This window comes from Lithobates pipiens, unplaced genomic scaffold, assembly GCF_037356315.1.
Source record: "Lithobates pipiens isolate NorthernLeopardFrog02 unplaced genomic scaffold, aLitPip1_a1.2 Scaffold_19, whole genome shotgun sequence".
Classification (NCBI taxonomy): Eukaryota; Metazoa; Chordata; class Amphibia; order Anura; family Ranidae; genus Lithobates; species Lithobates pipiens.
In genome coordinates, this window is record NW_027507764.1 from 393,204,528 (window position 1) to 393,222,567 (window position 18,040).

General features: G+C 42.8%; 1 protein-coding gene across 1 annotated transcript in view; it reads right to left on the reverse strand.

Moving 5' to 3' along the window:
• The window catches only part of DOK6 (docking protein 6), an 812,960-nt gene that overhangs the window by 155,115 nt on the left and 639,805 nt on the right, over window positions 1–18,040 (reverse strand). Inside the window, exon 7 of the mRNA XM_077492381.1 lies at window positions 6,878–6,995. Within this exon, the coding sequence (XP_077348507.1) occupies window positions 6,878–6,995 (118 nt within the window). The remainder of the gene's footprint in view (window positions 1–6,877; window positions 6,996–18,040) is intronic.

Sequence of the window (18,040 nt, forward strand, 5' to 3'; positions counted from 1 at the left end):
ATCATGGAAGAGGTGACTTACCTTGTTCCTGGGATCCTGCGATGTACTCCTGCTGTGTACAGTGGGTGGACCTTCCGCCTGATGCTCTGTGAGTTCCAGCTTCCCTTTTCTGCAAATGCATGCAGATAGGTTGAAACGGCAGCAGATTCAAGAAGTATAAACCAACACACACAATACATTGTAATCTTATTGGATTACATTACTGTATAAAATAATTTGACCTCAGTTTGCCCCCCAGTGCTTTGTCCCGTGCCCTTGTCCGCAGTTTTACAGTACTTTCTGCCTGGAAACTGGAGAACAACCATGGCATCAAAAAAGCACACCTCTACCTCAAAAGCAGTTTATGACATGCTGGAAAGCAGCGATAGCAATACAGAATTACTTGCAGAATTGAGTGATAGCGATTTGTGGGGAAATTTGTCATCAGACACAGAAAGTGATTTCAGCGATGATCCTGCGACTGACCTCAGTTATGTGCGGACTTGATGCTCTATTGACTGTGGTACGTATCATGCAGTGCCCCCAAGATTCCCATTTACTGGAGCATCTGGTATCAAAGTCGATGTTGAAGATGACAACCCATTGTCATACCTCTGACTATTTTTGACCGATGACGTTATTGAAAAAAATTGTTACGGAGACAAACTGGTACCAGGAGCAACAAGCTGCTATGCATTGGAGTTTTTCAAGGAGCAGAAAGTGGGAACCAGTGACCAAAGAGGACATTTGGACATTTCTGGGCTTAATAATTCTTCAGGGAGTGGTGGGGAAACCCCTGCAGAAGTGGTATTGGACAACCAATAAATTACTAGCCACTCCATTCTTTGGCGCGGTCATGTCGGAGTACAACTTTTATCTGATAATGAAGCATTTGCACTTTGAAAATAATGAATAATTTGATGAAACTACTTATCCAGCACCCAAACTCAAGAAGAATGATTCAGAATGATTGATTCAGAAAAAATTCTAACAGAGCTATGTGCCAGATAGAGACATCAGCATAGACGAAAGTCTAATGGCCTACAAGGGAAGGCTCAGCTGGATACAATATATGGCATCAAAGAGAGCATGATTTGGCATCAAATCCTTCATGCTATGTGAATCGAGCACTGGTTACATTTGGAATTCTGTCCTATACACTGAGAAAATAACCAAATTCCACCAAAAATACAGTAATTGTGGAATGGCAACATCTTCAGTTCTTTCATGAATTGAGCCATTGCTAAATCAGGGCTATTATGTAACTACAGGACAATTTTTACACATTTCCTGAACTCTATGAGTTCCTTCTACAGAACAAAACGGATGCCTATGGAACCGTTAGGGCTAACCGGCGTGACATGCTGCTAATCTTTGGCAATAAGAAGCTCAAGACAGGAGAAATAGTTGCTTGGCAGAAAGGCAAAATGATGTCACTACGATGACATGACAAAAAAGATGAGTGCCTAATGAGTACAATTCATAACACCTCCACTGTCATGGTACAAACAAAACGTGGGAAAGACATCATGAAACCACAAGTGGTGATAGACTACAACAACACCATGGGAGGTGTTGACAGAGATGACCAGGCAATGACATTTTATCCAGGAATGAGAAAACAACAGAAAAAGTATTACAAGATCTTCAGGCATCTTTTTGAGCAATGCTTGTGGAATGCCTTCATTCTGCAAAAAAAAAGAGTGACAAGCCTGTGGTTCATGCTGACTTTGTTTGGAAAGTTGCTAAACAGATCTTTCTGAGCCACTAAACACCAACGGCTGTCAATAGAGCTGGACTTCATGCTGCTGGTGTTGACAACCCGGAACGCCTGAATGGTCATCACTTCATGGACCACATCCCACCAACTGAAAAAAGTCAGCACCCACAAGGATGTACGTGGTTTGTTGCTCAAAGCTTGATGACACTGGAAGGAAAATCTGAAAGCAAACCATGATCTATTGTCCTGATTGTGATGTCAAACTTTGTGCAGTCCCATGTTTCAAAATTGACCATACCCGGGATATTTACTGAAGCAATAGGACTAATAATATTGCACCCTTGCTTGGCCCAAAAAAATTTCTGTGTTTTTGATTTGATTATGTTATTGACTAAAATATATTGAATAAACTGTATGATTATTATATTATTATTTGTTATTATTTATAGTTATTTATTATATTAGAATTTATGATTTTGTGTTTCAAACTTTATCATACACGGGATGTCTACTAGACTCTGGTTTTGACAGATTTAAGTGAGTTATTCCTTAGCCCTTGTACACACGGTCGGAGAATCCGTCGGAAGGTGTCCTATCGGACCGTGTTGTCGGATAATCCGACTGTGTGTGGTATGCATCGGACTGATTCCGTCAAAATATCCTTCAGACCCGATTTTCCAACTTGTTGGAAATATTTTCCGACATACTGGTCCGATAGGACATACTCCGATCATGTGTAGAGAATTTTGATCGGACAAAGTGCCACGCATGCTCAGATCAAATTCCTACATCAAAGCTATTGGCTACAAGCCTGAATGTAGTCCCATCATAATGAAATTATGTCATCACGTTCTGAAAGATTGGATTTTTCGACAACTTTGTCCGACCGTGTGTACGCAACAGTTTCGGACAAGATCCGACGGACAAAATCCGACTGACAAAATCCGACGGACAAAATCCAACTGATTTGGTTGTCGAAATCTCCGATCGTGTGTGCAGGGGCTAAGAATTACGGGCCTACAATATAAAACGCCAAATGCAAAATAATTGCACCACTTTCAGCATCAGAAATCTGACATAATCATACCACCAGGGAGGTTAAGGAATGCAACTCATTTGAGAAAGTGTGACATAGCTATGCTGTACTGAATACTGGGCATGACTTGAATAGAATCTGAGCCTGCTAACAGTATACAATGCACACATACAGTATGCAGCAGTCTTTGTGCCAACAATATATTTCTTAACTACTGCTAACACTTTGAGCTGTTGTTATACCCACAAAGCTTAGCAAATATCATCATTGCCTAAGTTATAATTGTCTAACTGCAACTGAAAAGTACAGCCTAAATTCCTGCCCTGCACCAGTATAAAGGCATCAAACTGCTTTACTGCTCTACATTTTTAATCTTTGCTGAAGCAAATGGATCATCAGGATGGAGCTGGTCAGCACTAAAAAGTAAATTTCTCAAAAAAACAAAGTTACAGCATCTACAAAATAGGGGATAGTTTTATGGCATTTTTATTATTATTTTTTTACTAGTAATGGCGGCTATCAGCGATTTTTATCGTGACTGCAACATTATGGCGGACACGTCGGACCATTTTGGCACTATTTTGGGACCGTTGACATTTATACAGCGATCAGTGCAATTAAAAATGCACTGATTAATGTGTAAATGTGACTGGCAGCGAAGGGGTTAACATTAGGTGGTGCTGTAGGGATTAAGTGTGCCCTAGGGAGTGATTCTAACTGTGGGGGGGACTGGGCTGTGTGTGACACAACACTTATCACCATTCCCGATCACAGGGAGAGCTGATCAGTGACACTGGGGGTTATTTACGAAAGGGAAATCCACATTGCACTACAAGTGCAAACTACAAGTACAAAGTGCACTTGAAATTGTACTGAAAGTGCACTTGGAAATGCAGTCACTGTAGATCTGAGGGGGACATGCAAGGAGAATAAAAAGCAGCATTTTAGCTTGGGCATGATTGGATGATAAAATCAGCAGAGCTTCCCCTCATTTCAGATCTACCCCTCAAATTTACAGCAACTGCACTTCCAAGTGCACTTTGAACTTGTAGTTTGCACTTGTAGTGCAAAGTGGATTTGCCTTTCGTAAATAACCCCCACTGTCACTAGGCAGAACGGCAGAACATGTTTACATCAGGATCTCCCCGTTCTTCCTCTCCATGAGGCGATATCGGGTATGCCCGCGGACATCGAGTCCACGAGAACCGCTGTCGATCTCATTGAGCTCACAGTGGGCACACGTGCCCGCTAGCCATTCTTCACGAGATCATGTACAATAACGTGATTTTATGCAACGGAGCCAACCTGTCGCAGTAAAACTGCGGCGGCTGGTCTGCGAGCGCTTAAAGTAGCCCAGTGCTGAATAACAAAAAATGCTCTGGCCATGAAGGTGGTAAAACCTTCTAGAGGTCAAGTGGTTAAAGATTTATTTTCTGGCTAGAACATTTAGAGTTTCAGCTTAAAGATTTTAAAATATAGTTTTAATGAAAGAAAAGAAAGATGGTGCAAGAATATATTTACTGAAATAAACTACAGAGCAGGCAAATGCAACATTAAACTAAATGGGATTTAAAGTAAAAAATCAAGATTATTCTGGTCTTTGGTTCCATACAGAGTTGTTTTTTGTTTGCAAAGTAAGTCACTCTTATTGCCAATTAGTCTAAAAAGCTATATTTCCATTTGACAAGGTTTCCCAATCCAACAACCTTCATGTTATTTAGCAGAATTAAATTATAATTTATGAGAGAGCAAATATGATATAGATACTACATACATCTTGCTCATCCAAGATGCCATTGGGGTGGCACAGCCAACTCAGGGGACCTGAGCACCCCAAAGGGGCCCGGTTGGAGGGGCCCACTGACAGCTTGCACCCCCTATAGCAGCATAATGACATTAAACACTTAGCAGCCAGCCACTGACGTGCACGTGCCTGCCACAAAGAAACACTACCTGCATGCTGCAGCCCTGCACACAAGCAGCTGAAGGTGGGACACTGATTTCCCCCCTGCAGGTGATCCCCAATCCATGCTCCGCTTCCTTACTAAGGCAGAGCCTGCTGCTAGGTTTGTAATGTGATTTGGTTGGACTTGAGGAGGGGGTGTGGTCAGCCTCGTCAGTGGTGGGTCCCAGCCCTCTCAGGTGCATGATGCAGATATGGTAAGTCACTAAGTCGGTGTGTGTGCAGCGGTGAGCTGCTATTGATTGGTGTGTGGAGTGGACTGTGTTTGATCTCCCCAGATGGGACATCATACACCTGGCCCTGATAAAGTGACATGATGGAGTTACATTGTGAAAATGGATGAAGATGTTTTTGGGTGGAGATGAGAGTTACATTGTGGAGAGCCTCTTCACAATGTAACTCTCATCCCCACCCAGAATCATCCTCATCCCTGTACACAATGTATCCCCATCCCCACCAAGAATCATCCATCATCCTCATCCCCACCCAGAATCATCCTCATCCCTGTTCACAATGTATCCCCATCCCCACCTGGAATCATACATCCCTCTTCTCAATGTAACACCATCACCCTCATCCCCACCCAGAATCATCTATCCCTCTCCATCATCCTCATCCCCACCCATAATCATCCTCATCCCCGTCCACAATATATCCCCATCCCCATCTATTATATAAGACATTTTTCATTTTTATTTTATTTTATTTAGCAAAAAAAAGAAAAAGTGGTGATTAATTGTCACCAAAAGAAAGCTCTCTTTGTGTGAAAAAAATTACTTATAGCTACAGTGTAGCATGATAGCGCAATAGTCATTCAAAGTGTGACAGCACTGAAAATTGGCCTAGACAGGAAGGGGGTAAAATTGCCCAGTATTGAAAGTGGTTAAATGAGGATTTTTTTTTTTAATTGACATTTTAGCCAATAAACCACTGCATTTTACATAAAATTGGTACCCTGGAAGTATTTTTTTTTTATATGTCAGCCTTTACTGTGTTAGCTCACATGTAAAATGCTCACTAATTGGGTTTATCCAATAATGGAATCTACATACAACTCTAAGCCCCTGTACACACGGTCGGAGATTCTGCCAACCAAATCCGTCGGATTTTGTCCATCAGATTTAGTCTGACGGATTGTGTCCGAAACTGTTGTATACACACAGTCGGACTAAGTTATCGAAAAATCCGATCTTTCAGAACGTGATGACGTAATTTAGTTACGATGGGACTACATTCAGGCTAGTAGCCAATAGCTTTGATGTAGGAATTTGATCTGAGCATGCGTGGCACTTGGTCCGATCAAAATTCTCTACACATGATCGGATTACGTCCGACCGGCCCAGTTGGTCAGGAAATATTTCCAACATGTTGGAAAATTGGGTCCGACGGAGATTCGGACGGAATCAGTCCGATGCATATCACACACAGTCGGATTATCTGACGACACAGTCCGATAAGACGCATTCTGACGGATTCTCCGACCGTGCGTACGCGGCATAAGCATTGCATACTATTGCAGGTAGCAGTGTGAGAGAATATATTGGCATGTGCATATTATTTTCAGCAGATGCTGTATTCCAATAAACATCACGATATAGTAGAATAACAATTTTTAATGCAGCTATTAGAAAGTACTGTACATTTGCATTATTCACAATGAAGCTGTGAGACAGAGCCATTAATTTAGAGAACATTGCTATGTAGCCAGCATAAACATTATCAAACATTGTACTAAAGCTCTTACCCTAGTGATAAATTAGCAGCACAGCATCAGAAAGCAATGATTTTAAAAGGAAGTACTGTTTTAAGGTATTGTCATATTTGTATGATTTATTCAAATAAGAATATACTATTTGTAACAACTAAGGAGCCCACCGGGGAGCATAAAACCATGGTGTACACTGAACTTTTAATGGTTGCAATTTGCATTGTAAAGTTCAAAAAGTCATGTCTAAATTGCCTTTGCAGTCTACACAGAGTGATTTGCTATTAGTTGCTAAAATGATTTTTTTTTTTAAATGCCAATTTGAAAAATCAGTGTCCCCACCGAGGATCATGACAGCTGATAAATTGAAATGAAAGCAACACAACAAACTCAAAGATAAAAAGCAATCTGAATAAGTTGTGCACAGCATGAAACAAACTAAAAGGTGCAATATTTCATTTTTAAGCCACTTGCCTTGTAAACTGTAGATTTCGCCAACACTGTTTTGTCTGGTGATATGATGCCAGTAGGCACTCCGAGGAAGTGAAATGGACTTTGACAGTGTCATTGGTTCAGTCATACTAGTCTGAATCTGAAAGACAGTGTGAAAAAGGAAGCATTTGTAAAGTATTTGTTGAGACTTTAAAGTATATTATTATAAGGTAATGAGGGAACCATCTTGTTAAGAGACATCCATTTTGGGTAATGGAAAATTACTGTCAGCATGACATAGAAACCTATTGCTTAAGGTCATATGTGTTTTTGCTTGTACAAGGTATTTAGAATTATCACAAGGTTAGATATCTGTTCAGAACAGATGGATGCGGTTAAGCTACTTCCCTTTTTAAGAGCAGAAGTAACTTCATGGCGTTAGACCACAGGCCTGTCTTGCATCACACCTAAGAAACATTTTAAACTGAATATATATGTATATATTTAGCTTTTGTTACTAGGCAGAAATATTGCTTGTGCAAAAAACCATGATGACGTAGTAAAATATACTATCTTGCATATTTTATGTGGCAGTCCCTGATTGGCTAAACCACAGGGCTGTGTTTTAGCTCAAACTGCATAAAACTACTGTATGTGCTCCAATAAACCCACAGTCATTATTCACGTACAATCGTGTATGTGTGATGTCTGTCCACCGGTGATCGGGACCTCCGCTTTTCCATCCTAGCCTAGGCTACCAGGGGTATTATTAAGAAGACGAGAACCTAACAGTTTTGGTACCAGAAGTGGGGTCATCTTGTAACAGGTAAGTCATTTTACTCCTTTTTACCTAAATGGTGAATGGTGTGAATACTTACTCTGTCCAGATGGTCGCCATGAACTTAGTTTAATTTAAAAGAAATAACTGTGCCTTCGCGACGGACTAGGTTGGTCCCTCGGGAGGTTAAAAGGGCTTGCAAGGAATTTATAGGTTTAGGGGAGTCCGACTAGGTTGGTCTGACTTAAAACTATTGGTGATAGTTTTATTAACACGGGAAGTAAAAGAATACGCCCGTGACAAAGGGATTGGTCGAGCGGACGCCCACTTGAGAACTTTTAAAGTGCACTATAAATAATGAAATGCATCATGATGTGATTACTTGATAATGTACATGAAAAATTTTAAAGCTGAAATCTTAAACCATAAAAATATGTCTGTTTCTCTTTAGGTGCAAGCGTAAGTATATAGAGTATTAACGTTGTATAAGATATAATTATATAGAGTGGATATCTGTTTGAATGAACCCAAATGTTGTTAAATGAATACAGAGTATTAAGAACCAGATTGTAGTGAGGTAGCACCCGCCTGTTCACACTGCACGCTAGGTTTATTTATTTTTTTTCTTAGCATTTATGAAAGGTAGATTCTTTTGACCACTAGACCTACAGGCTTCTCTTGCAGACTTGGTGTAAGAGGGGTATATCCCGCCACCAGGAAAGATTTACCCTTCATCGTATATTAAGGGTAAATCTTCATAGTTTTATATAAGTCCATCTGCCCCAAAAAAGATCAGGGATCCTACTCCCAGACCAGAGACCGGATTGTTGGACAAACCGGGTGTTATCACCTGTGTCCTGCCACTAGACACACACTGCCCAGACTACTAGATGGGGAATTCTGCAGCAACCCAAGCCATGGCCACCCCATCACCCTATGAATTTGTCAGTAATATGATCCCTGGCCCCCAGGTAGAACCATTTTGGACACAAGTCCGAGAAAGGTGTCAGCAATTGGGGATACATGACCCAGGGCCATATGGTCCTTGTACTGAGGAAGACTGGCAGGAAGTAAGTAAAATATGCCAAATCCACAAAAATTCGTACCCTCCAGGGAAGTGGGAAAATATTCAATATATAAAAGATTGTTACCATGCATGGGATAAATGTCTACACAAATATAAAAAGAAGCATATTAATAAAACTACAAAGCTTACTCCAAATATAGGACCCAGTGCTATGGCTGAAGCCCCTGCACCCCCTTCACCTCCCCCTCCCCCGCCTCAATGTCCACCCCCACCTTATGTTATGGTAAAAAACGAGGATGGGACGCCAGGTCCATACCTTCAACTATATCCTTCACTGGATCCTGTAGTCCTAGCCGCCATAACACACACCACAGCAACACCACAACAAGTGGCCCAATGGGAACAAATAAGTAGGGGCAGAGAGGAAGAGGGGAGACAGGAAGAAGTTACAGGACAAGAAGAAGTGGGTAGTCCCGAAATGCAGGAATTAGAGGCAAAAATAAAAGAGTTTGAAGAGAAGAAAAAGGAGGAAGAAGAGAGAATAGGGAAAAGGAGAACTGAGTTAGAAACACTTATGGAAGACCTAAAACAAAAAGAAATAGTCCTCAATGAGGCAGAAAAGGTACAAGTGGATAGGAAAATAGAGTTAGAAATGTATCAGAAAAATTTGGAAGTAAGGGAGAAGGAATTTCAGGAGGGAAAAGAGAGAGAGAGGAACATAGGATGGAGGACTTACAAAAGGAACTAGAAAAGTTAAGAAGGCAATTAGGGAAGAAGGAGGAAATGTTGAAAGAAGTGCAGGATAGGATTATAGCACTGCCCCCCACCACTACAAGAAGCCATACAAAAGAGACACCTATTCCCAAAACTGAGGAGTCAGGTCCAATTAGTAAAACAGGGACATTATCCATAGAAGAGGAAACTGAGAGAGAAGCAGTAGGGGCTTCACTCAAAGCACCTTTGATGACCATGGGGAACACCGAGGTGCATATACCATTACCTTTGGGTACACTCTCCAAAATAAAAGAACTATGTCCCAATCCCAAGAAGTATCCACGAGATGCAGGTACCTTTCTGGCAAAATATAGTGCAGGCACAGGGCTTGACAAAGATGACATAAAAAGTATTCTTAGCATTGTAGACCCAGACAGCCCAGAAGTAGCCCCTGTAGACGACCTATGGACAGCCCATATCCAGACCGACAAGGATTGGATATCCTTTTGGAAAGGCATGGGAGGTCATTGGTCCAAATTATACAAAGGATCATCTGCACTCCAAGAACTGATCCTAGCCAAGCAGGGACCTAAAGAGAAATTCTATGATTACTGTACCAGAGTATACTCCCTATGGAAAGCTGTAGATGGGGCCACACCACAATTATTTACTACTACCATCATGTCGGGAGGCGATCCCAAAGTGACGCACTTGCTCAAATTCACAAACCCCAAATGGGCAGAGCAAGCACCAGATGAATTCACGAAGGACGCTAGGTCCAGAGAGACTTCAGGAGTCTTTGAACAAAAAGGGGGAATTTTCCCCTCCTTGACACAAACACAAACCCTAGTCACACCTGAAACCTCATCCTCACCACCGCACCTCATGACCATGCAGCCCTACCCACCTGACCAAGGATGTTTTAATTGTGGGGAACAGGGACATTGGAAATCGCAGTGCCCATATAGACAGAGGGCGAGCTATCCAAGGGGCAGGGGAAGGGGGTACAATGCTGCTAATCGCCCCCCCCCCCCTCACACTACAAGGTACCCCCAATATCCGCCACCTCCCCAAACACCATCTCAAAACCATGCGCTTGCACAGCCACCCTACACCCCAACCTCTAACAGACCTCCCCCTCGAATCCCTATGCAGTGGCCGTCTACCCGACAAACACACCCCCAATAGGGATGCCTAGAGTATGTTCCTTCCCTCAGTCTGGTGTGCCACAACCTATCATGGAAGAGTCTACCACAAGTTATATTACGCGTAGACAACCACATAGTGTGTTTCCTGCTTGATTCAGGTGCCACTTTTAGCTCATTAAATGATGAGAGGTATGACACACCACTGTGTACTGAGGGACACTCTATTGGAATAAATGGGACATCGGTCACTCATTCCGTCACCCCGCCTTTACCAGTCTCTACCCCGGATGGACTAGAGCTATGTATGCAGAGTTTCGCTGTCCTGACTTCCTGTCCAGTGTCCCTAATGGGCAGAGATTTACTATCCCAGTTGAACATTACCATTAAGTTTGACAAAGACGGCTCCCTCACTGCAAGTTCCCCTCTTTGTGACTTACACAGCCCAAAAAGACATGCACACAGGAGTTTCTTTCTGATGATACCTTCCTCCCTTGACCATCACACAATTTGGGCAGAAAACAAAGGTAGTGTGGGCTTTATTAATTGCACACCATATGCACCCCAAATGCGAATCAGATGCAGGGATACAATATCAAAAACAGTATCCCCTACCCCCAGAGAAAGTCAAAGGCATCTCCCCTCAAATTAATGATTACATATCAAAAGGTATCCTGAAACCAATCATCAGTCCCTGGAACACGCCCATTTACCCCGTAAAAAAGGCCAGTGGGGAGTGGAGACTTGTACAAGACCTAAGGGCAGTTAACAAACAAGTGATTCCACTTCCACCCCTAGTCTCAGACATCACTTTTATCTTCTCATGTATACCGGCACATTCTCTATGCTACACAGTGATTGATTTAGCAAATGCCTTCTTTAGCATTCCCATTGCGGAAGAGGCCCAGCCTATGTTTGCCTTCTCCTGGACGGAGGGTCAGTTGACGGGTCAGTTGACGGGTCAGTTGACGGGTCAGTTAACCTGGACACGCCTACCTCAGGGGTATGTTGATAGTCCTGCTGCCTTCTCTATGGTACTCAATGAGACTGTCAAATCTTGGACGCCTGAGCGAGGGTCGGTGCTAATACAGTATGTGGACGACTTGCTCTTGTGCAGTCGCACTGCTGAAGATTGTGCGGTCGATTCCACATCTCTGTTGAACCATCTAGCCCACATCGGGCATTTAGCATCCAGAAAGAAGATACAGTGGTGTATGCCACAAGTGGAATACTTGGGGTGCATACTAAAAAGGGGGACAAGGATGGTCTCCCCCAAACGCGCTGCAGCCCTACAAGCTCTGAGCCCCCCAAAAGACAAGGCAGCCCTGCTCTCATTCTTGGGCGCTGTGGTATATTGCCGCCAGTGGATCCCCGACTGTTCTCATTATGATGGCATACTAAGAGAGGCTACCGCCTCAACAGCCCCTAGGCAGGTTGATTGGACAGAGGAACGGCTTAAGGCCTTCCAGGCCCTATTGAACAGTTTGTCATGTGCACCCGCCCTGGGGTTGGTAGACTATGGTAAAGCTTTTCAACTATACTGTGTAGTCTCGGGGACCTCTTTTGCCGCGGTTTTGACACAACAGCATGGAACAGGCTACCGCCCTGTCTCCTACCTATCTAAAAAACTCCCCCTTCAGGTTCAAGGCATGACATCATGCCTTCAGAATTTAGCCGCCTGTGCTATGGCCGTACAAGATGCCAACAAAATGGTCTTGGGACACCCGATGACGCTTTACACCACACATTCTGTCACCCACCTCATACAGAACATGAACACCCAACACATGACCTCACAAAGACTCAGTGGATATGAGATTTCCCTCATGAACACAGACAATCTGTCTCTCAAATATGTTCCCGCCAACAACCCTGCCGTCCGTCTCTTGCACTCCATGTTACGCCTACCACAAGACCCAGACCAGTTTCATGACTGTATAACACGAGTGGAGTCTATCACATCACCAAGACCAGACCTCACCGACGTACCGATTACCAATGCAGACGATGTTTTTGTGGACGGTAGTTGCTCCCGCCCCTCTGATTCCACCTTCCAAACAGGATATGCAATAGTCCAGTTGCCAAACAAGGTATTAGAAGCCAAACCACTGCCCCCCTCTTCGGCTCAGGTGGCTGAACTAGAAGCCCTCACCAGGGCCTGCATTTTATTTACAGATAAGAAGGTGAACATTTACACTGACAGTAGATATGCATTTGGGGTGGTGCATGACTTCGGAGTAATATGGGCTAAAAGAGGTTTTAAAACAGCGGATAATAAACCTATTTCCAATGCTACCCAGATTGAGGCACTTCTTCGGGCTATTTTGCTCCCAAAAGAGGTGGCAATAATTAAAGTAAAAGCACATTCTTCAGATAATAGCAAACTTTCCAAGGGAAATGCTTTAGCTGACCGAGAAGCGAAAAAGGCAGCCCAGTCCTCCACCCAGGAGCCCACCCCCACGTCCATGTACTTCATTTCACCTGTCCTAACTTTAAATCTGTAGTGGCACAAATGCAATCATTAGCCACTGAGGAAGATGTCTTGTATTGGGTGAAGGCTGGCTTGACCAAAGACCCAGAGGGTCTGTGGTCAAAAGAGGGGAAGATATTGGGAATACCTGAGGCAAGCAGTATTCTAATTCTCTCCTACCTTCATGGTCCAGGACACATAGGTGCCGTCCCTTTAGCCACTATGTACACCAAATCTTTCTGCACAAACGCCTTGAACAAACAAGTTAAACTCCTGACCACAAGTTGCCTTACCTGTGCTCAAAACAATGTGCAGGGCAAACGGCATGGCCTACATGGTCATCTACCCCCACCAATAGGTCCCCTTACAGATTTACAAGTAGACTTCACACACATGCCAAAACAAAAGGGGAGCCTAAAATTCCTGTGTGTTGTCATAGATAAATTTTCAGGCTGGGTTGAAGCCACTCCCTGTGCAGGTGAGACAGCCAATATAGCAGCAAAATGCTTGCTGAATAACTGGATTTGTAGGTTTGGCATACCAACATCTATTTGGTCAGATAGGGGACCTGCATTCAGCTCCTCAGTTACTCAGGCTGTGGCTAAATTGTTAGGGCTGCAATGGAAACTACACATCCCCTATCACCCTCAAAGCGCAGGGGTAGTGGAAAGAATGAATAGAAATATAAAGGATAAATTGAAAAAGGCCACAGGGGGCACAATGAAGGGATGGCTTGATCACCTCCCTTCTGTGCTATTCCAGATTAGAACGGCACCCCACGCCAGAACGAAACTTTCACCTTTTGAAATTTTGATGGGAGTCCCCGCAAACATAGAATTACCCCCATTAGACCAAGACACTGATATTGACATTTATTCCCAACAGGAAATGTACGTGAAAAACCTGGTAAGTATGCTTCATGAAATGAACGAACAAGTTTCTGTCACCTTTTCTCCTATTTCCACAGAGCCAACACACCCCTTCATCCCAGGAGATCAAGTGCTAGTCAAGCAACTGGCCCACAAAAAGAGGATCGGACCAATCTACTCTGGACCTTGGAAGGTTGAAAAGGTGTCCAGAACTGCAGTCCTGACTGACCAAGGAAACACCTGGATCCACGCCAGCAGGCTGAAAAAGTGCCCATCGCTTCCCACAACCCCCGACCCCCCACCTATTGAAGGAGAACCCGACCCACCCGAACAGCTACCGGAACTGCAAGAGATTCAGGAAGGCATTGGACAATTAACCTTTGAAACCCTATATGATAGCGAAGAAGAAGGACAAGCATAAGAACTTGTAGAAATGTTTTTACCTTCAGTGTCAGGGAAGGCTGTATGCCTTTGGGGGTAGTCTGGTACTATTTGTATTCCTGCCCACATGGTTTATAGCCAACTGTATATATCATCCAGAAGACTTAGGTCTATTAAAAGGGATATGTGGACCACCTAAGATGAATAATACCCCCGGCCAAAGACATAGTAGAAGTATTGTACCCGTTAATGAGTCACCTAAGGGACTGACTGACAAGATGTTACTACTAAAATTCAAATATAGCTATGCTCAAAAATCCGGTTTTGAGAAATGCTGGATTTGCAGCAAGCTACATCCCAGTACAGCTAGAATCCCTCTCATGGCAGTCCCCTTGAATTTTACCCCCCTCCTTAATGGAACACCCCCTATCGTCCTAACGAATGTTACTAGGACCCTTCCAAATAAAACCCTCACTTTCCAAATTATAGGTAGAAGCCACTTCCCAGACTGGTGTTTCCGACTGGGAAACACCACAGATGGAGCCGAGGTTTGCAAACAAGCAAAACTTAACATTTCAATGACATCGTTTAACAGTCCTTCTTTCTTCCATACTTCAGATCCCACCCTAAATGCCACCTTTTTAGACTTTCTTAGCTCCAGTACCAAGACTACAATACACCAATTAATGTCAATTCTGGTGCTCTCTGGCCTTTCTGATACTCTTAGGAACGTGTTCCATAAACGGCCCCTAGCTCTAGGAAATACCATATATATATGCTGCGGCAAACTCTGTCACCCCTGGATCCCAACCAAACCCCAGGGGTGGTGTTACCTTGCAGCCCTGGTTCCTATCATGGGGGTATTAGGGGATAACAAGGGAAGTCACCTCCTTGAAGCTAGCATGCATCCTAGATATCCCCTTAGACACCGTAATAAACGAGAATTGTTTTTAGAAAAAGATATGGCCTGGGCATGGTTCCCTTCCTGGACAGGGTGGGGAATTGACCTAATGAAAAGATTAAATAATTACACTGGCATAATTGATGAGATTCTGGAGGAAAATTCTGATGACATAACCAAACTAAATCTAGAAACTAGGGCAATTAGGAAGCAACTAGAACTACATGAGTTGGCTATAGAAAGTATGAGTGCAGCCCTTACTGGCCTCTGTGAGACTACTGAGGATTATGAGTGCTGTACCTGGATTCATAATACCAGCATCGAAGTCCCAGACTACTATGATGTTATTGCCCAACACAGGGAAGAGGTAAATAAACTACAGAAAGAGGCAAGGAACATAGGAAAAAACTGGGATCCCTTCTCGAGCAGTTTTAGTTTTGGGGGATTAATATCTTGGCTCCGAAATGCTGCCATGACAATTGTCACTGTGATTCTCTTCATTCTATTTTTATATGCCTGTTATAAGATAATCAAATGTTTATGTAAAAAGGGAAACACGGCCGCTCCGAAGGATCTGAAACTCACTTCCATTGTTAAGGATCCAACGGTATGGTATAAAAACCAAGAGCACAAGGGTTCGGAGTATGAAGCCTGTGCTATTAAATTAGAAAAGGAATGATCATTATGTAAATCACAGAATGATCAAAGGGAGGATTGTAAGGTAATGAGGGAACCATCTTGTTAAGAGACATCCATTTTGGGTAATGGAAAATTACTGTCAGCATGACATAGAAACCTATTGCTTAAGGTCATATGTGTTTTTGCTTGTACAAGGTATTTAGAATTATCACAAGGTTAGATATCTGTTCAGAACAGATGGATGCGGTTAAGCTACTTCCCTTTTTAAGAGCAGAAGTAACTTCATGGCGTTAGACCACAGGCCTGTCTTGCATCACACCTAAGAAACATTTTAAACTGAATATATATGTATATATTTAGCTTTTGTTACTAGGCAGAAATATTGCTTGTGCAAAAAACCATGATGACGTAGTAAAATATACTATCTTGCATATTTTATGTGGCAGTCCCTGATTGGCTAAACCACAGGGCTGTGTTTTAGCTCAAACTGCATAAAACTACTGTATGTGCTCCAATAAACCCACAGTCATTATTCACGTACAATCGTGTATGTGTGATGTCTGTCCACCGGTGATCGGGACCTCCGCTTTTCCATCCTAGCCTAGGCTACCAGGGGTATTATTAAGAAGACGAGAACCTAACAATTATAAACATTATATTGTAAATGATTTTAATAAGCAAAGAGATATATACATAATTAACAAACTAGTCACCGTATAACACACACTTTTCCCCTGAAAATCAGGGGAAAATTGTGTGCGCGTGTTATACACTGATTCCTGATGTCTCTGAGCGAAAAGGAGGAGCGAGCACCGCTGGATTACACAGAGCCATGATCTCCTGTGTATACCGGCGCTCAGTCATGCACAGCCACGCCTCCTGGCCCCACGTTTGGCCACTGTTCTGTCTACCAAATGAGCAGGGCCAGGAGGCGTGGCTGTGAGTGACTGTGCGCCAAGTATACAGGAGACCACGGCTCTGTATAATCCAACACTGGCAAGGCTGCAAGGATGGGAAAGGTGAGGCTGAAGATGGACACTGAACAGGCTGCATTGTTGGGTAATTTAGTGGCTGCAGTTGGGCACTGAGCAGGGTGCATTGGTGTGCAATGTAGAGGCTGCAGATGGGCACTGAGCAGGTTGCATTGATAGGCACTGAGCAGGCTGCATTGATGTGCAATTTAGAGGCTGCAGATGGGCACTGAGCAGGGTGCATTGATGGGCAATTAAGAGGCTGCAGATGGGCACTGGTGAGGCTGTGTTGATGGGCTGTGACCCTTATTTTGCTTCAAAGTTCTTTATTTAAAAGTTTTTTCTTGGAACTTCCCTCTTAAATTGAAGGTGCCCGTTATACGCCTGTGCTTGTTATACGCCGATAAATACGGTAAACATCTATATTTATTTATTTATTTTATTTTGGAAGAAGATGATTTTCACAACTGAATTACAGGTGTCACTAGCAGTAAGCAATGGATCCCCTGTAACACAAAATCTAATTGATACCTAGTCTTGACCGGAGGTTGGATTCAGATGCAAGAATTATTTTTCTATTTATCTTACTGGTGACTGACTACTCAATTGAAAAATGTAATATATTGCAGATTACCAATCCTTTTATGCGGTGACTCCATTAGTTTATTTTTCAGGTTTTTTTTCATCTATCTATTCCTCCAGTAAGTTTTTTTTTTTTTTCACCTTCATTTAACAGATCAAAATGTCCAGACAAAGTGGCAATTATAGGGTTGAGGTAAACCATTTAAAACTAACAAGGGTGCTTACAGTGGTCGCAATCTCCTGTAGCTGTTTTAAAGGTGTTAGCTGAAGTTTGGATTTAATTTGTTAGTCACATATGTAAAGTCCATCTAAATCTACTAATCCCTCCATAGATCACTTAGGGGTTGATTTACAAAAACCCGAAATTTCAAAATCTGGTGCAGCTTTGTATGGTAGTGAATCAGCTTCTAACTTGAGTTTGTTCAATTAAGCTTTGCCAAAAAATCCTAGAGGCTGATTGGTTTCTATGCAGAGCTGCATCAGATTTTGCACTGTCCGTTTTCCGTAAATCAACCCCACAGTTACATAGTTGGTGAGGTTATGAAAGATATCAGTTCATCCAGTTCAACATGTGTGTTTGTGTGTATATGTGTGTGTGTTTATGTTAATAAATAAATATGCCCATCTAAGTGTTTTAAAAAGAAATACCTGCAGGCACCACCCAATGTGGAAGGAGGTTCCACATTCGCACTGCTCTGACAGTAAAGAACTGCTTCTCTTCCAATTTC